At 41.9% G+C, this 23515-nt stretch overlaps 1 protein-coding gene across 2 annotated transcripts in view; it reads left to right on the top strand.

The window, feature by feature from the left end:
• The window catches only part of ELN (elastin), a 92422-nt gene that overhangs the window by 20150 nt on the left and 48757 nt on the right, over positions 1 to 23515 (top strand). For both annotated transcript variants that reach the window (XM_083376458.1, XM_083376457.1), the window contains exons 2-3: positions 19180 to 19227; positions 20853 to 20894. In XM_083376458.1, coding sequence (XP_083232584.1) covers positions 19180 to 19227; positions 20853 to 20894 — 90 coding nt within the window. The remainder of the gene's footprint in view (positions 1 to 19179; positions 19228 to 20852; positions 20895 to 23515) is intronic.

Genomic DNA, 23515 nt, shown 5'->3' with positions numbered 1-23515 from the left:
TTATGCATAACATTTCTGATCAATTCTTTGTTAGTCTGTCTCCAGCCATGACATTTCTGGTGGAAGAAAAATCTTTCCTTCAACAAAGGGAAGTTGTGTAAACATTGAAAAAAAAAGTGGTGAAGTTTTTCAACTCCACTGTTGGTTTTCTGTTCTCTCCCAAGTTTGTTCTTACCCTTTGGGATGAAAATAATGGGCAAAAACAATGTTATTTTGCGTCCACAAAAAAAAAACAACAGTCATATTTGTAGCAAAGCCCTGGAGAATTCTTGTGTTTAGGAAAGAGGTTGTTTTTTTCCCACATCACCTCTTTGTTTTCCATAGCAAATCGTGGAAAGTGGGGGTGGAGATTGGGGAGGGAAAGTTTTCCAAAAGTTGATTTATTTTTCTGGGAATTAATATTGCAACAATGCAATCAAGTGGCTATGTATCTCTCCCACTACCCCTTGTTAATGCAAAGAAAAGGAAAAGGTTTAATCAAGGTTTGGGTTGTAGTTTCTGTTGTAGCCCACAGATTCTAGATTACATAAGAAGTACCTCTCTGATCACATGCAGAGTATTTTTCTTGATACCAGAGAGAAGCCATGGAAAGAAGAGAAACCATGGCTTGGAAATCATGTGATTGGTTTGGCTGATTTGCAAAAAAGTCCATCTGTGGTTGGATTAAAGAGTTTCTGAGGGACCAGTTACAAACAGTGAGGGTCGGGTCTGTCATATCCACCTCCCTGAAGCTTAGCACTGGCTCGCCTCAGGGCTGTGTGCTTAGTCCCTACCTGTATGATTGTGTATCATTTGACCCATCCACTGTGATCATTAAGTTCACAGATGATACCACCATAGTGGGTCTTATTACAGGCAGAGACGAAACAGCGTACAGGGGGGGAGATACAAAAACCATCCTAATGGTGTCCAGAAAACAACTTGCACCCAAACATTGGCAAGACAAAGGAGATGGTGTTAGATTTCCAGAAGAAAAGAAAGGAACCCACCCCACTTTACGTTGGGGGGGCTGTGTGGAGAGAGTTTCCTCCTTTAAATTTCTGGGAGTCTACCTCAGTGAAGACCTTACCTGGAAAATCAGCACAACCCAGGTGGCCAGAAAGGCCCAACAGAGACTCCATTTCCTCAGGGTCTTGCAAAAGAACAAAGTGGAACAAGGACTGATGACCTTCTTTTACCAGTCTCCTATAGAAAGCATCCTCTCACACTGTATTGTGGTCTGGTATGCTGGCTTGACAGCCCCAGATAAAAAGATACTACAGAGGGTAGTGAGCACAGCAGAAAACATTGTGGGCTGTCCCCTGATACCACTAGATGAGATTGCTAGGGCCCGCTGCATTAGAAGAGTGAGGAAAATCCTCAGGGACGACTCACACCCTGGTCAGCACTTCTTTACTCTCCTACCATCGGGTAGGCAGATATAGAAGCATAGCCAGCCGCACCAACAGGCTGGAGAACAGGTTCTATTCATGGGCTCTCAGACTCCTGAACGTGAAATAACTCCAGGTATGATAGACCTGCAGGGCCGGTGCATTGTGCAATGTTCACATGGTGTAACAAGATGGTGGGTTTGTTGTCACTGTGGGTTGAGGTGGGGGGGGTGCACGAAGGGAGGCTCAGCTAATCTCGTTGTACACATGTTGTACTTTGACAATAAAGTTGAAATTGATAAATTGATAAATTAAACTGAGGCATCTCCCTACTGTTTGTCTTTCTGAGTACTCCAGGATTTCAGGAAGATGAAATCTTTCCCAGTTCTGCCACCTGAATCCCAAAGCCTTTAAACCAAAGGCTGAAGCCTCTGGGTCATGAAGGCTTCTTCATTAAAAGATTCTCCTATAATTCAGAGTGCATCCTGTGTCAAGTCATTCATTGTCACTGGCACGCTCTTCTTGCAAAGAGCCCACCCTTATTTATTTATTACATTTTCCCCATCTTTATTACTTTATAAGAGATTCAAAGTGGCAAACTTCCATAATACTACTTCCTCCCCCTATTTTCCCCACAGCAACAAATTTGTGAGGTGAGTTAGGCTGAGAGCGAGTGACTGACCCAAAATCTTTCCTTACCACTGAACTACATATTGTTACTTGAAGCCCAGGGTTCATCTGACAAGGCCCTTCTGTATCTTGAGCCTATCTTCCAAATTGTTAGCAATTCCCCCCAGCTTGGTGTCATCTGCAGATCTGATGAGTTCCCCTTCTATCTTCTCATCTAGATAATTTATGAAGATGTTGAAGAGTATTGGGCCAAGACGGAACCTTTTTTTTTTATTTATTTATTAAATTTATTATTTAAAAACATTGGACACAGTACCAGCGAGCTGACAAACCTTTTTGTCTACAATGTTTAAATATATATATATATACATGTATATATGTACATCAAAAATACACTTAAATACACTTAGATTACAAATCGGTGAAATACCACAATATTTAAAACAGTGAGCTAGTCTGTAAAACCTAATAGAGACCTTTCTTTTTATCCATCCAAAGATACAATTTGTTCCATATTCTATAATAGTCTGATTGATCTTTATTCTTTAATTCCAAAGTTAATTTGTCCATTTCAGCGCAATCCCAAATTTTCCTAATAACCTCTTTTTGTCCTGGGATCTCATTCTTTTTCCATTTTTGCGCAAATGATATTCTAGCTGCTGTGATAATATGGATCGTTAAGTATAGCACATCTTTAGGATATTTCTCTTTCGTGATTCCCAACAAGAAAAGTTCTGGACTAAACTCCAGATCTTGTTTCAAAATTTCTTTCAGCCAAATCCAAATCATTCTCCAAAATTTTTGTGTTTTACTGCAAGACCACCACGTGTGGAAGTATGTGCCTATCTCTTCAGAACACTTCCAACATTTGGGAGATGCTGTTGTGTACATTTTTGCTAAGCGGGCTGGGGGAAGATGCCATCGGTAAAACATTTTAAATAAATTTTCTTTATACGATGAGGCCAGTGTTATCCTTTTATTCCTATCCCAAATTGTTTGCCAAGTATCTAGGTCGATGTTATGTCCTAAATTGTTAGCCCAGGTCAACATGGGGTCTTTCACTTGCTCTTCAAACAGCTTATATCCCAAAAGTAATTTATAAAAATTCCTTATTTGTTTAGAGTCCGGTCCCAATAATATTTTGTCCAATGCTGTTTCAGAGGTATATATCCCCCATTCATTTTTATCCTTCCTAAATCTCGATTGGATTTGTAAGTAGGCCCACCAATCGAGTTTTATACCTTGTAATTCTAGTTCATTCCTAAGTTTCAATTCCCCCTCCTCATTCAGAATATCCTTATATGAGATTATGTTACCCAAATCAAACAGATTTGGGTAAACTATCGCTTCAAGGGTGGATAGGGTTAGGGTTAACCCTTGGAACCTTGAGGTACCCCACTTCTTACTTCCCTACAAGTAGTTCCATAGTTCATCTCTAAAGAATTCTTTCTTCCCTCAATTAATTCCACGAACAAGGTAGAAGAATTATATTATAAAATGGAAACACCCCTTATAGTACTGAACTGTTTCGTGAGGCCAAACAAAGCTCTTGTAGATGGTTTCAGCCGAAAAGCAAGATACAAACTGAGCAATAAATTAGAATTAGGAGACGGTTACATCCAACTTTGCCAAGTCCCCCACTTGAAGTTTCCTTGCTTCCTGGAATTGCACTTTTTGGCTGCCCATTGTTGAGTCACTAAAATGTGGGTCTGTGTTTGTGTCCATGTGTTGTAACTTTACCATTTCTACATGCCCTTACCAACAGGCCTGCTCACTTTCTTTGCTTGTCTGAGTTGCCATTTTTTTTCAATTCCAGGGCTGAAAAGATAATGAAATTCTCTAGGAATCTGCTTCCAGTTACAATGGCTGCTCAGATACCTTTAAAATCTAATGCCTGTGCATCTGAATCTTCCCTTGCCACATCTGGCCTCGTTCCTTTTTGTCTCAACTCTCTGTCTGATCCTGGATCTCATCTAGCAAAAATGCTCATTTGCCTTTCTCTCCCGATCAGAATTTTAAAGGGGGAGGGGCGATCTTATTCAAACCAAGGAATTAGCTCTTGATGCTGTCAGCAAATTGTGAATGGTAAAGACCTATGTATAATTAGATGAGACGGTAAAAGATCTCAAATGTTTGGCTCTGAAGTCCCAAATGATTCTTGGGGGATAGCAACAAGAGGTGCAAGCAGATGGTAATATTTAAAAAAATTTCCTGCTGAAAATATCACCCATCCATCTTGCTTTCCTCTCCCTTTCTTCCTTTCCATATGAGAAAGAGGATAGAATTGATTCCTGCTTTGGGGTGGACATGAGCTGCCTGCTTCCCTCTCTTCTTTGGCATCTCCCCACAAAGTTAAAACTGAGATCAGTAGTTAGTTATAGTGACAGTAACAGTCCAAACCACAGACCCCTTGCCAGGAAACTGAAATAAAAATGACTATATTAAAGCAAGAAAGTTCCCTAGGCTGGTGACTTTCAGGCAAATTAAATGTCAAGTCCCATAATCCCCAGCCAGCTTTTGGCTGTGCATGCTAGCTGGGGAATATAAGAGTTAAAATCCAACTCATTTGCAAAACATCTGGTTGAAGGATGATAACGTTAAATTATTAAAACATACGTGGTAAAGCAAATGTCTGAAAGTTTATTTAGCCTATAAAAAGCTTAATCCACAGATCTGTGAATGCATACTTAGGGATAGGTCATAACAAATACAGAGGGACTAATAATGTCCCCCCAAAATCAGGCCTCAGATACCATAATGTTGTAAGGCTGCAGTCTAGCACATGCTTGCTTAGCAAGAAGGTGGCTTTACCTGCTCTCCAGGTGCTAACTTTGAAGCCCACCTTTCCTTTTAGTGATTCCTTGATTTGGACTGTGCCAGAAGAAAGCTATTGTCAAAGAGGTCAGACTGCAGATTCCCCTCAGCTCAAGCCAATAGGGCCAATGGCAACAGATTGTGCGAATTACCGGTATATCCCCTTTTTTTTTTAGAGTGGCAGATTGCTTAATCTTACCCAATGCTACCTGGTAGGGGAATGTCCACATAGAGCAGGGATGTCAAACTCAATTTCATTGAGGGCCGCATCAGCATTGCGGTTGCCCTCAGGGGGCCAGGTGGGTATGGCCAGGGTGGGCGTGGCCTACTGGGTGGGCGTGGCCAGCTCTACATCGTTCGCATCAAGGGTGCCTATGGGGGCCTGGGCAGGAGTGGGACAGATCTGAGGGTCTCTGGCAGAAGGAGGGTCTCTGGGCCAGGGCCAAGGCAGTGGGGGCCGTTCCCTCACTGTTTCCAGGATGGCTTCACGGGCCACATGAAACCACTTTGCGGGCCGGATCTGCCCCCCGGGCCTTGTGTTTGACATGTCTGACATAGAGCTACTGACAGGAGGAATTCAGAAGTACCATATTGATTTGTCTAAAGATGTACAATTTCTTTCATTACTACTACTACTACTAAATAGCAATAGCAATAGCATTTAGACTTATATACTGCTTCATAGTGCTTTACAGCACTCCCTAAGCTGCTCACAGAGTCAGCATATTGCCTCCATCAATCTGGGTCCTCGTTTTACCAACCTTGTATGGATGGAAGGCTGAGTCAACCTTTTTTTTTTAAATTCCATTTATATCCCGCCCTTCTCCGAAGACTCAGGGCGGCTTTACAAACTTAGCAGAGCTGGTCAGGATCGAACATCTGGCTATGGGCAGAGTTTGCCAGCAATATTGCATTCTAACCACTGTGCCACCATGGCATAAATGGCTAATGTCAAATTTTTTAAGTCATTTTACTTCCTCCTTTCCAGCTGCCACTGACTGCTTATGGATGCAATGCAGTAATTTCATATTTTTTCTGTCATTGGTTTCTTTGATTTAGTAGACAGAGCACAACGAAGACTTGTCATTGGTTGGTTCCCATATTTGCTAAAACATAACTTTATGGATTGTTTGGTCTTGACTTAGAATGAGTTGCTGATGCTAAAGGATTAGAATGAAGCTGGCTGTAAACTCTGACAGAGGTCATCTTCAGACATCATGTTTAACTAGGTCAGTTTCAAAGTTATCTGCAGTTTACAGAACAGGCTAAGCTAAATCAGCATTGCTTACTTTGAGGGGGTTTTTTCCCAAGGTTTTGTGTGTTCTGCAAACCCTAGGTTTAGGGTTTGGTTCAGGGCATGATGTGAATCCAGAAAATAGGATAATTAATTGTACAGATAGCCCTCACAATCATTCATTTACTGATGTTTCAAACTTACAACAACCTCGGAAAAAGTGATTTCCAACTATTCTCAAAATTACAACCATTGCATTACCTCTGCAGTCGCATGATCACAATTCAGGTGCTTGGCAACCAGCCTGCATTTATGACTTATTTGCTTTATTTATTTATTAAATTTATCTGCCACCCATCTCATGACAATCGTAGCATCTTCCAATCATGGGATGGCAATTTGTGATCTTCCCAATCCACTTCCGACAAACAAAGTCAATTGGGGAAGTTGGCTTCGCTTAACCATTGTGCAATTCACTTAATGATCATGTGATTTGCTTAATGACCACAGTAAAAATGATCATAAAATCAAGTCTGCTCATGTGATTACTCATTAATGAGCGCATCACTTAGCTATATCAATTCCAGTACCAATTGTATTCATAAGTTGAGGACTACCTGTATTGCAGCTGAGTATCACCTGAAGGCAGGACAAGAAGCAATGGATGGAAACTAATCAAAGAGAGAAACAACCTAGAACTAAGGAGAAATTTCCTGACAGCTTACTTTCAGAAGTTGTGGATGCTCCAACGCTGGAAGTTTTTCAAAAGAGATTGGACAACCATTTGTCTGAAATGGTATAGGGTGTCCTGCCTGAGCAGGGGTTGGACTAGAACAGGGCTTTTCAACCTTTTCACAGATTGTACCACTTTTAGGACATGACAATATCCATGTGCCTAGGCCCTCAGCAGAGCCCCGGCAACACCACAGCTCCAGCTGACTCTCTCCCAGGCTTGTGCGGCACAGCTGCCACTTCACCTGCCGGATGCCGAAGTACCACCAGTGGTATGCATACTACCGGTTGAAAAGCCCTGGACTAGAAGACCTCCAAGGTCCCTTCCAATCTGTTATTCTGCAAGAATTCAGTCAATCTGTAATCAACCAGAGTCACTGCTGAGTGCAATATAAAGTTTAAATTCACACATCTTGCAGTGGCCCAGGTTAAAATGCACTGCTCTAGGCTACGTCTTTCATTACAGCAGCATTGGTCCAACTGGATTACTCTTTGGTGGTGCAAATGCACATTGCACATGAGCATGAGAATATTACAGGTGAAACTCTAAAAATTAGAATATCGTGCAAAAGTTCATTTATTTCAGTAATGCAACTGAAAAGGGGAAACTAATATATGAGATAGACTCATTACATGCAAAGCAAGATAGTTCAAGCCGTGATTTGTCATAATTGTGATGATTATGGCTTACAGCTCATGAAAACCCCAAATCCACAATCTCAGAAAATTAGAATATTGTGAAAAGATGCAATATTCTAGGCTCAAAATGTCCCACTCTAATCAGCTAATTAAGCCATAACACCTGCAAAGGGTTCCTGAGCCTTTAAATGGTCTCTCAGTCTGGTTCAGTAGGAATCACAATCATGGGGAAGACTGCTGACCTGACAGTTGTGCAGAAAACCATCATTGACATTCTCCATAAGGAGGGAAAGCCTCAAAAGGTAATTGCAAAAGAAGTTGGATGTTCCCAAAGTGCTGTATCAAAGCACATTAATAGAAAGTTATGTGGAAGGGAAAAGTGTGGAGGAAAAAGGTGCACAAGCAGCAGGGATGACCGCAGCCTGGTGAGGATTGTCAGGAAAAGGCCATTCAAAAATGTTGGGGACTTTCACAAGGAGTGGACTGAGGCTGGAGTCAGTGCATCAAGAGCCACCACACACAGACGGATCCTGGACATGGGCTTCAAATGTCGTATTTCTCTTGTCAAGCCGCTCCTGAACAAACAACATCAGAAACATCTTACCTGTGCTAAAGAAAAACAGACCTGGTCTGTTGCTCAGTGATCCAAAGTCCTCTTTTCTGATGAGAGCAACTTTTGCATCTCATTTGGAAACCAAGGACCCAGAGTCTGGAGGAAGAATGGAGAGGCACACATTGCAAGATGCTTGAAGTCCAGTGTGAAGTTTCCACAGTCTGTGTTGATTTGGGGAGCCATGTCATCTGCTGGTGTTGGTCCACTGTGCTTCATTAAGTCCAGGGTGAATGCAGCCGTCTACCAGGAGGTTTTGGAGCACTTCATGCTTCCTTCCGCAGACGAGCTTTATGGGGATGCTGACTTCATTTTCCAGCAGGACTTGGCACCTGCGCACACTGCCAAAAGCACCAAAACCTGGTTCAATGACTGTGGGATTATTGTGCTTGATTGGCCAGCAAACTCGCCTGACCTGAACCCCATAGAGAATCTATGGGGCATTGCCAAGAGAAAGATGAGAGACATGAGACCGAACAATGCAGAAGAGCTGAAGGCTGCTATTGAAGCATCCTGGTCTTCCATAACACCTCAGCAATGCCACAGGCTGATAGCTTCCAGGCCACGCCGCATTGAGGCAGTAATTGCTGCAAAAGGGGCCCAAACCAAGTACTGAGTACATATGCATGCTTATACTTTTCAGAGGTCCGATATTGTTCTATGTTCACTCCTTGTTTTATTGATTGCATGTAATATTCTAATTTTCTGAGATTGTGGATTTGGGGTTTTCATGAGCTGTACGCCATAATCATCACAATTATGACAAATCACGGCTTGAACTATCTTGCTTTGCATGTAAATGAGTCTATCTCATATATTAGTTTCCCCTTTTCAGTTGCATTACTGAAATAAATGAACTTTTGCACAATATTCTAATTTTTCGAGTTTCACCTGTATATAATTTGAACTTTGCAAGTCTATGCTTTATCCTGTGAGTCTTGCTTGGACCAAAAAGAGAGTATTTTTCCCACACGCATGCTCAAGCTTTCTCTTCAGGTTTGAGCTGCACTTATGCTGAAAAATTATTTCTGGTGGCTAAGTTAAGAATCATCATAGGGCCCTCAATTAAATGAACACCTCTCAAGCTGCGCTGGATTTTTTATGTTTATGTTTATTAAATTTGTATACCGCCCTTCTCCCGAAGGACTCAGGGCGGTTAAGCTGCTTCCATCCTTGCCGCCTCTGCAGCCCAGGAATAGGCTTGTTCTGGTCCAAGACAAGGACTGGAAGAGAGGCAGGCCTAGGGCCACCCTCCAGTTTAGAAAGGGAAGAAACTTTTTGTTCTTTACAAAGTACTCTCCATAAAGGCCAGAAAGACCTATGCTCTAAAGCTGTTCCTGGCCAGACTGGTGCCACAGCACCCTCTGCTGGACAAACTACATGCAGTCGAATGCCAGGAAGCTGAATTTCTAGCTCAAGCTGCCTGCATCCAACATTAAGGCTGGTTGGGAAACAGCTGCTGGATCAGGGCTGGGCTGGAATTTCTCAAGTCAAATTTCATTGTGAGCTTTGCTGACAAAGTTTACCCAATCTTAACTTTATACAGCTCTGTGTTTTCTTTTGGTTCCATTGTTATTGTTTGTTTTATAACATTTGGCTGTCTCCCAGTAAGATTTGCATTAGGAACCAATAACCGCCATGACCTCTAAAAGTTTTTCTTGGGAGGCAGACAGTCCGGTGCTTGGCATCACTGTGCTTCGTAAATCTAGATTTTAATCAGGGGATATTAGTGTGAAAAACAAGTACATTAACTCATGTAAAACTCTTGAATCTTAAGATCTACTTTGAAAGAGAAGGTCCCCTAAATCTTTGTGGAGAAGGAGTTTGACAGACTGGAACAGTGGACCCTATCTAAAAAAATGTAATTCAATGGTGAGAAAAGTAAGTCTACATTTAGGCAAGAAAAAACAAATGCACAGGTACAGAATAGATGATACCTGGTTCAACAGTGGTAACTGCAAGAAGGATCTTGGAGTCCTAGTGGACAATCAGTTAAATATGAGCCAGCAGTGTATTGCAGCTGCCAAAAAAAGCCAACACAGTCCTAGGCTGCATTAACAGAGGGATGGAATTAAGATAACATGAAGTGTTAGTACCACTTTATAAGGCTTTGGTAAGGCCACACATTTGGAATACTGCATCCTGTTTTGGTTGCCACAATAAAAAAAATGTTGAGACTTTAGAAAGAGTGTAGAGAAGAGCAACAAAGATGGCTAGGGGACTGGAGGCTAAACATAGGAAGAATAGTTACAGGAATTGGGTATGTCTAGTTTAATGAAAAGAAGGGCAATGTTCCAATATCTGAAGGACTGTCACAGAGAAGAGGGATCCAGCCTGTTCTCCAAAGCACCTGAAGGCAGGACAAGAAGCAATGGATGGAATCAATGAGAAAACCAACCTAGAACTAAGGAGAAATTTCCTGACAGTTAGAACAATTAATCAGTGGAATAACTTGCCTCCAGAAATTGTGGGTGCTCCAACACTGGAGGTTTTTAAGAAGAGATTGGACAACCATTTCTCTGAAATGGTATAGGTTCTCCTGCTTGAGCAGCGGGTTGGACAAGAAGGCCTCCAAGGTCCCTTCCGACTCTGTTATTCTGTTATTCTTTGTGATCAGTGTTACTTGCTTCAATGATACATTGGATACAATGCACCACCCAATTCTTAATGTCTGTTAGTCAAGTGTCATTGTTGCATTGAGTCACTCCCAGTGCAAATACAGGTTTGGCTTGCATCAAGGATAAGTACCTGCTTTCATGGGCTGGGTCTCTAGATTTTCCTCTTTTGAAACAGGAGGAACACCAAATCATGTAGAGGCTCAGCAGATTGGCCTTTTCTGAAAGATTTTGTTTTTAAAAAAATATGCACCATCAAGTCATTCAGCAACAACATAGATATTCTCCATGACTATCTGTTCCTAACATGTTCTTTCAAGTCTCCCAATAGTATACTCATGACTAGCACATCTTATGCACATTCTAAAAGCAAATGTTCTCAAGGGTAATATCCCAGTTTGTTTAAATTTGTCAAATGTGCCCCTTTATCTGAAATCTGGGAAACATATGAGGGCCTCCATCTCAAAAACAACAACAACAACAAAAAGCCCTGGCTCCCCACAGGCTAAAGAAAAGTAATATGCAGCTGTGCTTCACAACCATTTCTTGGTGATTTCTTTCTCGCTTCCACTGGTTCAAATCAAAATGGTTCTGAGTGAGAATTGAGCTTCTTCCCCCACGATTCCAGCTTTGTTTGGATTGGAACTTAAACTTCTGACCACAACAAGATCATCGTCTTGTCTCCACTGATGGCCTGCAAGCATTTCAGATTATATTTCGGAGCCCCAAATCAAAATCTTAAGGCAGTAAAAATGACTCTGCTGGCATGTCACCTCTCCCCACCTCCAGATAAAAGAAACCTCTGTAGACCTTTTCTTTGGACTTTCCTCTCCTCCTGACTCTCCTTTCTGGAAATCATGAGGATCCCTTGGATCCTCAAAGAATGCTTGTGCAATTTTTGGCGCCTCAGAAGCTGTGTGAGAGCAAGGCCTTCTCCCAGAAGGTCTAGAGGCCTGGCGTAGATTTACCATCACTGTCTTAAGTTGAATCACTGTCGACTGAATTTACCATCACTGTCCTACTGTTGAATCAAAGTCCTTCCCACAAATCCCTACAGACTTTCGACTCTTCTCCAGCATCATAAGTAACAGTCCTAAGAACTTTTAGTCACCTTGCCTTTGGATGATACCAAAAGAACAGGAAAGTCCTAATTTTACATTGATAGATGGAAGGATGAATTAAATCTCTCCTTAAGAATTAGGGACATAATGAAGACAAAGGCATTAATATACTGCAGGAAACATGTGGCCAAGATGTATTTTTGCAGAGCTTAGGTGTAAATAGGGAAAGATTCTCCTATATGAAAAATTGGCACTCTCCTTTTTATAATCTTTCAAGAGCTCTGATTGACAACCAATATCCCAAATCAGTGGTATGGTTCTCCAGAATTTTGAGGCAGGATATGTAGAAAAAAAATGATGAGAGCCAATTTGATTTATTGGGTTAAAGTAGCAGCTTCCAACTTTTTGGGCACCAGGGATGGGGTCCACAGAGAAAGCTTTTTCCACGGACCGGTGGGGGTGTGGTTTTGCATGCTGCCTGCATCCCGCAGGCAGCCCTGTTTGTGCAGCCCTGTGCCGGTCCATGGACCGGGACTTAGGAACCCCTGGGTTAAAGCACCAGACTAGAAACCAAGAGACTGTGAGTTCTTGTCTCGCCTTAGGTATGAAAGGTAGGTGGGGGACTTTGGGCCAATCACTTGCTCTCAGCCCAACCTCACAGGGTTGTTGTAAGAAAAATAGGAGGAGGAGGAGGAGGAGGAAGGAGTATTATGTTCGCTGCCTTAAGTTATTTATAAAAAATAATAAAGTCAGGATAAAAAAAATAAATAAATAAAAAAAGCTTTTTAAAAAGCTTTCCTTTCTTGGCCAAAAAAATAAAATAAAAGGAAGATTCAAGGCATGCTCAAACATATGATGCAGCCTCATCCAATGCTATCTCCATCTCCAACTGCTTAACCCTGTTTAAAATGACAGCCAAGGTTCCACCACGTTCTCTGAGCCAAACAGCCCATCCTTTACTTCAGCCTGCTAAAACCCCAGAGAGAGAGGGGGAGCCAAGAGAATAACAGATTCATAACTTTGATGAGTTATTGCTGTTACTTTGTCTGCATTTTAATGTTGCTCTATGGGAGTGTTTCTCCTGTGACCGGGGGAGGGGGGGAATATTCTGGGGAATTATGGGAGTTGAAGTCTAAATATCTTAAAACTAAACATCACTCTACAGAACCTTGAGTTTATATATTTGAATGTCTTTTGTATAGTATATAGGAAAATTATTTTTTTAAATGTATTAGCTGAGTCCGTACAACATGTTAGGTAAATTGTGAGGTAGCATGCTGTGAAAATCCAACTTTTGTTGTATGAACCAGATCATCCCTTGAGTTGGTTTATTTAGGCACATGTTATTTTAACACAGCAATTGTATTTTATTAATCTAGGATCAGAGTTAGGATATCATGTGAACCCAAAATATTTATTTTATTCATTAAATTTACATGCTGCTCATTTCACTATAGAGTAACTCCGGGTGGTTTATCAAATATGATTATTATATTTGGTTGTTTTGCAAGTACAGAGTGCTTCTGTACTGGAGACAAATTCCTTGTGTGTCTAACCACACTTGGCCAGATAAATAAAGTAAATTAGTATTGTTTGAGTATCTTAATTCTATATTATTACTGGACTTCTTGGTTTTTGGCTGCTCTTTGATACACAGCTGCTTAGTAGTTTCCTTTCTTTTCATAGCTAATGTTGGCTTGACTTATGAAAGTTTACATATCTGGTTTTACAAGGGATCAGTTTGGACAATCTTCCAGCCCTGCCCCGGGAATCCATGATCGCCTGTCTCTTCTGCCCCTCCCACCCTCTGCATTGTGTCTGTGTTTATTATATCATTCCTTATTTTTCATTGTGTTTCTCAGTCTGCTTCCACTAACCATCCAGTTAGTTTTTCAGTCTGCTCTGGCTCATTTGTCTGGGGGTTTCTGTCTTGTGTTGACTTACAGTAACTTTGGCTGCCATCCATCACTAATTAAGCTGGAATGCTGGAGTTTAAACCAGTTTTAAGTCCCTCTTGGGAGGACGCTAAGCTGGTTGAAAAATACCAACTGGGCCATTTTACTGATCTGGAGATCAGCTGTCTCTTTCTTTCATTGCCTTCCAGCTTGCTTAAAGAAAAAGGTTTTCTCCAGTTTGGCCCTGTCTCTCTTTTCAGGTGGTAATATTTAATCTGGCCTTGTTCTCACACATAACTTAAGCAGGGGAAAAAGGGGAACAGACGGGAAACAGGTGGCAGGCACAACTTTTTCTATCAGTGGGCAATTCTCTGCAGACAGAGACTACAAAGGAAGGGCATACCTTTCTGGTTTAAATCCTTGCTCAGCAGATAGTAATCCCAAACCTGTTCCTACTGCTCAGGGGAAACGTCACTTCTGGAGCCTTGGTGACATTTTGAAGCCACAAGAGACAGAAGAATTTGGGCTGGTTAAAAAAAGCCACAAACTGTGTTAAGGGCCAATTGAAACTACTGCTGCTCGCAGGAAATAGGGAACTATGAATATAGAGAAGGGAACGTTGGTGGATGTAAATAGTGGGGTTCTCTATGCATTCTAGGGAGCACACCACTTCTAGCTTAATTCACTCACTGCATTGCCTTTGTGGTTTCTTTAATTTTGGTATCCTCGCTGCCCAGTTTTTCCAAGACCCTGTAAGACCTTGTCTCCTTTTCCCCCACCTAAGCTCTCAGATCCTTCTCTGCATCCCCAATTCAGAACAGTAACAGCAATTGTCACAATACCTTGCTTGCTTGCTTGCTTGCTTCCTGCAATCCAGAGAAGTTCCTGGATGTAACTATCTTGAGCAGTGTTTCTCAACCTCAGCAAATTTAAAATGTATGGATTTCAGCTTCCAAACAGATTAAAGTTGCTGAGGTTGAGAAACACAGATCTGGAGTGTCTCTGTGATGTCATGGCAACTTCTGTCATTGTTTGGCTGTCCCCCGAGCAGTGAGAGAGCTAGGTATGTATCCAATCTTGAATGTGCACAGTGCACGCACAGGTTAAGGCAGACATGTCAAACACAAGGCCCGGGGGCCGGATCCGGCCCGCGAAGTGGTTTCATGTGGCCCACGAAGCCATCCTGGAAACAGTGAGGGAATGGCCCCCACTGCCTTGGCCCTGAGACCCTCCTCCTGCCAGAGACCCTCAGATCTGTCCCACTCCTGCCCAGGCCCCCATAGGCACCCTTGATGCGAACGATGTAGAGCTGGCCACGCCCACCCAGTAGGCCATACGCACTCTAGCCACGCCCACCCAGTAGGCCACACCCACCCTGGCCATACCCACCCGGCCCCTTGAGGGCAGCCGCAATGCTAATGTGGCCCTCAATGAAATTGAGTTTGACACCCCTGGGTTAAGGAAAGAATGTAGAAAAGACAGTCAGCTAGAAACAGGTGCCTCAACACGAATTAGGTGCAAAGTAATGGGCTGCCTGGGGGAGAAAAAAAATATGCTTTTATCTCCAGATAAGGAGCAACCCACTTTGTCATGCTTGATCCTACAGTACTTACACTACTCTCAGTTAAGAGGGTTGTTTGGGAGAGCTTTAAACAAATAAATATGCATTGCTGAGCTAATGCCCTATAATGGAGATGCTTCATCAGCCATCTCAGACCTTATTTTCTTGACCTTGAATTGCTGGGATAGGGTGACATGTACATCCTGCACATCTGTTCATGAGCATGCACAAGCTGCAGATGTCAACTCCTCTTCCACTCTTCTCACTGTTTATCCAGATAGTAAATATTTGCCGCCAAATACTTTTGAACTGCAAAATAGCTCTCGTCAATAAGAGGCCTTCCACATATGTTAAACTGCAACACCCCTGATTGATTTGCTGCCAGCCCCTCAGCAAGTAGGAATCATGGAAATTGTAATTTAATAGACATGCAGAGGCCTAGATTGAAGAAGGCCAATTTGTAGATTAACGGCAGTCAGAAAGATGGTGCTCTTTGTTAAATATTCAGAGGGTGTGTTGTGTATTGAACTTTGTCTCATGAACTTGGGCTCCTTTGAGGTTGCTAAATCATTGATTTATTTTTTTTTACAACATTCTGTCCAGTTCCCAAGAAGAGAATTGAACATAAGCCATCCCCAGGATTTTTCTTTGAACACATTTCTACAACATACTAAATTGCTAGGTTTGCTAGGGTTAGGCTAAACAAGCAGGCTGGGTTTGTGTGATTAAAAAAAGAATCAACTTTACTATGATGTGCAAACTCAAAACAATTGTGCTTTAGTTATGATTTAACATAACATGATTTAGTACGGGGTCAATAACCAGTTACCGGGGCTTTTTGACTAACAAACATCCTGCTTTAACCTCTTCAGGAACTGCCTACAATCAAATTTCTCCAACTGCCCCTGGATAAAGCATAGTTTCTGTTTTGTCTTGTGAGGATATTCAGCTTGTCTTCCACATGGCTTTCGATGCACATGCGTAGATGTTAAATGTTAGTGCGCTGTGCTAGTTTCCTTTCTTGTCCCTCAGTCTCATTCTAGGAGCCAGTCTTCCCCATCCTGACATTGTCCAGATGTGCTGGATTGTAGCTCCTATCAACCCAGCCATTGGCCACACTGGTTGGAAGTAAAGTGCTTTGTAACCCAAGACAGCGGGAGGATGGCAGGTTTGAGGAAACTTGCCATAACCACTTATCAAGAGAGCAAATGTGGCTGAGTCATTGCTGTGCTGTAAGTAACTAGATCTGGATTAGATAAAAAAATTTTTAAAGATTCTCAGCAATTGTTGCTCTGTAACTGTTAGCTACAGTTGACTAACACTCTGTCAAGGACATGAGTAAATAAATGTCTTCTGTGTCCGATGGAGGAGACTTTCTAGTAATATGTAATATAAGTGGTGGTGGCAAATATGGGACACCCTTTGATGTGAGAAAGGGAGTGATGTGCCTATCCTTTTTGTCGCTGTGGGGTGTCAGAAGAATTTCTCTGCATAGGTGTCTATGGAGGTTCTCCGTCATCCAGCTCATGGTTGTCTTAAAGGTGCTTTTTCAGAAAGCAACAGGACTTTGTTGTTCCTTGAAGACATTTCGCTTCTCACTAAAGAAGCTTCTTTTTATTTATTTATTTTTATTTTTATTACATTTATATCCCGCCCTTCTCCGAAGACTCAGGGTGGCTTACAAGCTTAGCAGTAGCCTTCATTCTATGTATATGCCTGTTTGTTAGGGCTTTCACACACACACCCCAAGCGGCATTATTACAAAGTCAGCTTATTGCCCCAACAATCTGGGTCCTCATTTTACCTACCTCGGAAGGATGGAAGGCTGAGTCAACCTTGAGCCTGGTGGAATGCGAACCTGCAATAATTGCAGGCAGCTGGTGTTACTTAAGGAGGCATTAGCCCACTGCTCCACCAAGGCTCTTATCCATCCGCCACCATTCAGCCAGAACTGAAGAAGCTTCTTCGATGAGAAGCGAAACATCTTCAAAGAAAAACAAAGACTAGTTGCCTTTTGAAAAAGCATCTTTGGGATTCTCTGCACAAGCTTTCTGTGTCCCGCTAGCCCTGTCCTATCACGGAAACAAGGATGTTACTCTTTGGCTGCATTCAGATGTGTTTCTAACCCCCAAATAACATCTTCCCCCCTACTCTGCTTTAACAGTTCCAGAAATTGGCTTTTCTCATTTGCAGAATGTGAAGTGCCAGTGGTTCTGAAGTTACATTTATAATTTGATGCATGCCTCTGGTTTTATGCTTAGAAGACAAATGCACTCTGCATGTGCTTGGAATCATATACTTACTTCATATTTCCTGAAGCTGCATTGGGCACCAGAAAAATATTCTGGGCTTGAAGTTGTGTAATGCTGAGTTGAATGAAAACGCTGCCTTTAGTCAACCCAATTCCTATTAATGATTACATTTTCTGCTGAGCCTTTCTTTTTCCCCCCTTCCCCATAAAAATCTGCTCCCTTGTGTGTGTGTGAAGGCTACTGAAGCTGAGCTGGAAACATCTGAAAGTCCCAGTAGATGGTGGCAAAAAGAATTTAAAGCATGTGTTTGCTGCATCTAGTCATCATCTGAATATTTGCGTAGTTCTAATGTGTGCCTGCACACCTAAACACACACTAATTGTTCTTTGACCATAAAAGCTGCTTCTGCCATTATGGCATTCTCTTGGTTGAAAGACGTCAGCCCATTGTTTGAATATGCTGCATTCAAACACACAAACACAAGTGTTTATTTAAGGGGAAAGAAGCCATAAGGTCACAGTGTCAGTAAGAGAAAGGAGAGGCTGGAGAACATGTGGTAACAAGCATGGATTGTATTAGGTTCTGCCTTGCAAAGAGCACAGGTGGCTAAAAGAAGCTGACATTTTATTGGAAAGAATTAACACCAATCCTTAGAGTTGAATAACAAGTGTTGAATTTATGTGTGCATATGGGGATGTATTTAAATCAGGGGTCTTCAAACTTGGCCCTTTTATGACTTGTGGACTTCAACTCCCAGAATTCCTCAGCCAGCGTGCCTGGCTGAGGAATTCTGGGAGTTGAAGTCCACAAGTCATAAAAGGGCCAAGTTTGAAGACCCCTGATTTAAATGATGATCATACATTTACGATTCTTGAAATTGAAACATCATTTATGCCATCTGCATTTCTGCCATTAAGCAGGTGACTTTGGTAACAGTTTTATATTGGTTTTGAATGAAGGATGAGATTACATGCGTGAATATGTGTGTGTGTTTATAAATTAAAATATTCGTCTTAATCCTATTGAATTTACTAGTTATGTTTGCACAAGGCTTTAAGTTAAATGGCATTTATAAGACCTAATAAACTTATAAATGGCATTTATAAGACCTAATAAACTTGCTTCATTTTCATCTTGTTTGGGGTGTTTTTTTTTACTTGTCAATTGTACATAGCTGCTCACTTTGTATATAAGTGTCCTCTGGGTAGTGTACAACAAGAATAGATTGTTGTTTTGTTTTGTTCTGTTTAGTGGCTTAGCATGTTGAGTGAATCCAACCCATTCATTTACCTTATCCCAAATTTCTGCTCCATACAAGAGCATTGTAAAGCTGTGGTTGAATAAAGATCCCAAATTTCTGCTCCATACAAGAGCATTGTAAAGCTGTGGTTGAATAAAGACACCAAATTCATTTACCTTATCATGGCCAGGAAAGGATAGATGGCACATGACAATACATTTTAAAAAGAGCAAGGCTTCAGCTGCATGGTTGTGGCCACCATCTTGAATTCTGGGCCTTTGATTACTTATTTGCAATCACCATCTTGACTTTTTTGCCCCTTCTCTGTCAACACCCATGAACAAGGAAAAGGCAGGGAGAAAGCAGCCCGCAGGAAAGGGGAAGGCAGGCAGCCTTTGTCCCAAAGCTGTTTAATCTTTTGGTTGGTAACTGAAATGAACTTAAGGAACATGACTAGACTGGTTTCCATCTTTGTTCTCCATGCAATCCAAAAATGAGTTTTTTCTCTCTATTATTTTATTGACAGGGGTTCCAGGTGCTGGAGCAGGAGTTCCAGGAGCAGGGTATTACCCAGGTAAGAATTAGCACCCTCCCAACTAAGTGTTAGAGATGCTATGGTTGTGCAACATTAATGATGCGTTGTGTGTGCCTGCTCATGATACTAATTTCAATCAAACTCAAACCTTAGGCTAGAAAAGAAGCAGCCAGGGAGAATGTTATTATTCTGCATAATAACATTATTTGAGGGCGGTGAGAATGGAATATTCAGAGTTTTTTCTTCCCTATGAATGGGGGAAATGTTAATTTGCATGAGTGTCTTATACCTATAACATGATTAATGCAACTATTTTTCTTAGTTTCCTACTACAAGAAAACTGGATGGAAATTTTAGAATAGTATATTTCTACATGTTGCGGCTGATACCAAAACAAATTATAATATCTCAAGCATTTTCCAGTATTATAAAAGACTCTTTTCCCCCCACTGAGCACTCAATACATCACGTAGCTCAGTGTGGGGACTGGTGCTTTCAGAGGGCATGGTCTATCCCACAGGTCTGCAACCCGCGGCTCCGGAGCCGCATGCAGCTCTTTCAGCTGTCTTCTGCGGCTCCCAGTCCTCTGCCATGTGCAGTCCAAAAAAAAAAGTGGAACTAAAAAAGTTCAACCAATCAATTCAAATATGCAGGGTAGGTGCATATCTCACCTTGGCTCCACTCTTCAGTCAAACCCTGTTCTGCGCATACGCGCATGTACGTGCATGCGCACACATTTTTTGCGGCTCCCAGTTTTTCCTTTTGTGAGGGAACCGGTTCTGAGTGGCTCTTTCACTGTTTTAGGTTGCTGACCCCCGGTCTATCCTCTTGATCAATGTTTCTCAGCCTTGGCAGCTTTCTGATGCGTGGACTTCAGCTCCCAGAGTTCTTGAGCTAACATCACTTGCTAGGGAATTCTGGGAGTTGAAGTCCACACATCTGAAAGCTGCCAAGGTTGAGAAACACTGATCTAGATGGATCCACTTTAAATTGTGGCATTCTGCAATGTTTCAGGGATGCCTTTTTCCATATCCACCTTAGAATATAGGGGTTATTTCATAGATAGATTAAAATCTTCACTTAGCACCAAATATGCATTTATAAAATAGGTTGATTTTTCTTTTTTCTTTTGCTCTTCATAACAACATTGGTATTTCACATGGGGTGGGGGTGTGGAATCTTCTATCCAGACAGATTCTGTCTTCTTATTTCTTTGCTTAGGAGAGTTTGAAAATATTATTGGGGAACGTTAAAAAATGAAAATCACTGTGTGATCTTATTTTGCTTTCATTGGCAATTTGTTTCCACTTATCGTTTTATCCAAAAACCATCTGCAAGTTCATTTCCTTCCTTGCCTTAGTTATTACCCACTTGTGCTATTTCTTTTCTTCACAAAATTAGGGATGTTATTAGTGGCTAAATGAATCTATGTATGCCCATTTCATTAAAAAAGCATTCTTCAGAGTGCTTTGTCAAACTCCCCTAAGTGGCAAGTGCACAATATAGATATGAATATACTTGGCTCAGAACTCCTGCCTGGGGGAAAAAACAACTAATATGATATCAAGATTGGGACTAGTGTTTTATATGCTTTATTGAAATGACTAAGAATTGTTAACAATCCTTGCTTTCTGCACTGCCTGAGAATTTGTTGATCTCTGCAGGAGGAGCTGGCATCGGAGGCCTAGGGGGACTCGGCGGCACAGGTAAGTCCCTAGTGGAATAGAACAAGATTCTTTACTGGGTTTTGTTATAAAATAATGCTGTTTTGAAAAATAATACATAGAGCGGGCCGGAACGTGCACTTCACTGCGGGCAAGTGGCAGCACCTTTCTGGCCGCGCTCCACTCCCATGACCAACGGCTCTCCGTGCCAAGGCGGAACAGAACCATGGAAAGATACATGCTTGGCATTGCAAGACAAGATAGAAAGGCCTGAAAGAGACCTAAAACAAGATGGATCAACGGCATCAGCAAGTACTGTGGGCCAAAAGAAAGCTCAGGACCATATTGGTTGGAAACATGCAGAAAAGGCTTTCATCTTGCAATGGATAGAAAATGGCTAAAATGATGATGATGACGACGACGACGACCTAGAGTGGAGCAAATGAAGATCTCTTCTTCCTCCCTCATAAGGGTAGAATTTGGAGATATACAGTGAAATGTGCATATCTAAGAAATGGAAAGAAAACCATATCATATAAAGAAAAAAAATCTCCTGATGGTAAGGTCTGTACAATCGTGGAACAATCTACCCATGGAGAAGAAGCTGGAGAGTCACCTCTCACAGATGGTTAAATTAATTTTCCTACAAATTGCACGGGTTGACCTAAGTAATCCTTGGGCATCTTCCCAACTCCATAGTTCTATTAAAATGGACAGATAGTGATCAAATGGTGATGCCTGTCTAGGTGGCATTTCCAAAAAGCTGCACAAGTCAGCAGTTGTCTAGTTGGCTTATAAGACGTCTGCTTGGAAATGAGTCAGTTTGGTCTAGTTGTTAAGGCACCAGGCTAGAAACCAGGACACATACACATGTTTTCTTGCCTAAGGCAGGACTAGAACTCATATAGTCCTGCCTTAGGCAAGAAAGCCAACAAGGTGACCTTGGGTCAGGCATTCTCTCTCAGCCAAACCACCTCACAGGGTTGTTGTGGAGAAAATAGGAGGAAGAAGGCATAGTCAAGGAAATAAATAAATAAATAAATAAATAAATAAATAAATAAATAAATAAATAAATAAATAAATAAATCTGTCATAAAGAGTTTGCACCACTTCTGAATCACTTCCGTACCCCTGTGATTGGAGGGAGCTCTTGCTTCATCCCTTCTCCAAGCTCTGAGTTTCAGCCATCTAAAAGATCTCATAAGAGGAATGCTAGTTTTCCTGCTTTGTATCTCACCTCAGTAACCTGAGGAAAAGGAGAAGTGAAATTGCCAGATTCTTTTGTACAGTACTGTAAATACAAGGGAGATGAGAGTATCTAAGGATCTAATTCTAAGGCAATTCAGGGCAGAGTAGTAGTTTTGGCTCTTCTCCTTGTGAACTGGGCAGTCACAAAGGGGGTTGCAGACATTTTTTAAGTTGGCTTTTGAAGAAATGGGGGAGTGGAAATACAGTATTATGGAAATACTCCCAGGCAAAGTTCCTCAGCCTAATGTATTTTCCAGAGTTGCAGGTGGTTCCTGGAATGGACAAATGTTTTTTTAAAAAAAGGATTTCTATCCATGTGTTGCATGTGAATGCACATGTTTATATGTGAGAGAAGAAAGTTTGTCACTGGGGTAACTGCTGCTATCCGAGCATTCCTTCTACAGTATTGCTGAGATAAGGTCAGCAGAGATGCTTCTCTCACACAAGGGCTATCCTCATCAGGCTGTGGTTTTCCAGAGTGGTGTGCATCCTAAGGAACCTGCCATAAAGGCCTTGGTCTTCCTGAAGGGACATGAGGGCATTACCTGTTCAGCTTTATACAAGCAGAAGACCACACTTGAAATCATACATCCAGTTTTGGTCACCACAATATAAAAAAGATGTTGAGATTTTGGAAAGAGCGCAGAGAAGAGCAACAAAGATGATTAGGGGGTTGGAGGCTAAAACATATGAAGAACTGTGGCAGGAATTGGGTATGTCTAGTCTGGTGAAAAGAAAGACTAGGGGTGACATGATAGCAGTGTTCCAATATCTCAAGGGTTGCCAGAAAGAAGAGGGAATCAACCTATTTTCCAAAGCACCAGAAGGCAGGACAAGAAACAATGGGTGGAAACTAACCAGGAGAGAACCAACTAGAAGTGAGGAGAAATTTCCTGACAGTGAGAATAAACCAATGGAACAGCTTGCCTTCAGAAGTTGTGGATACTCCATCACTGGAGGCTTTTAAGAAGAGACTGGACAACCATTTGTCTGAAACAATAAAGGGTCTCCTGCTTGAGCAGAGGGCAGTGGCGTAGCGTGGGTTGTCAGTACCCGGGGCAAGGCAAGTAATTTGTGCCCCCTAACCTGTGGATTTTAGCACTCGAGTCTGCCGCAGGGAGCCCCGCATCCTGGGCGTCCGCCGCACCCCCCCACCCACGCCTCCCCCGGGAAAAGGGGGAAGGTCTGGCATCCCCTCCCTCACGTGCGGCAGAAGCGCCGGGACCCGAGGCCGTGCCAGGAGGCGGGCGGCGCAGCGGAGGATATACAGAATATTCAAATAGAAGGAAAATATGTGCATCAATAAGACAAAACCAGATTTACATATATTATTCCCCTCCACTTGAATATTAATAAATATATTGGAGCAATATTACTTTCCTTCCCTTACGAAGTAGGCCCAAAATTTATGAAGT

This window comes from Vipera ursinii (assembly GCF_947247035.1).
Source record: "Vipera ursinii genome assembly, chromosome: 1".
NCBI lineage: Eukaryota > Metazoa > Chordata > Lepidosauria > Squamata > Viperidae > Vipera > Vipera ursinii.
This window is presented reverse-complemented; position numbering and strand designations above follow the sequence as displayed.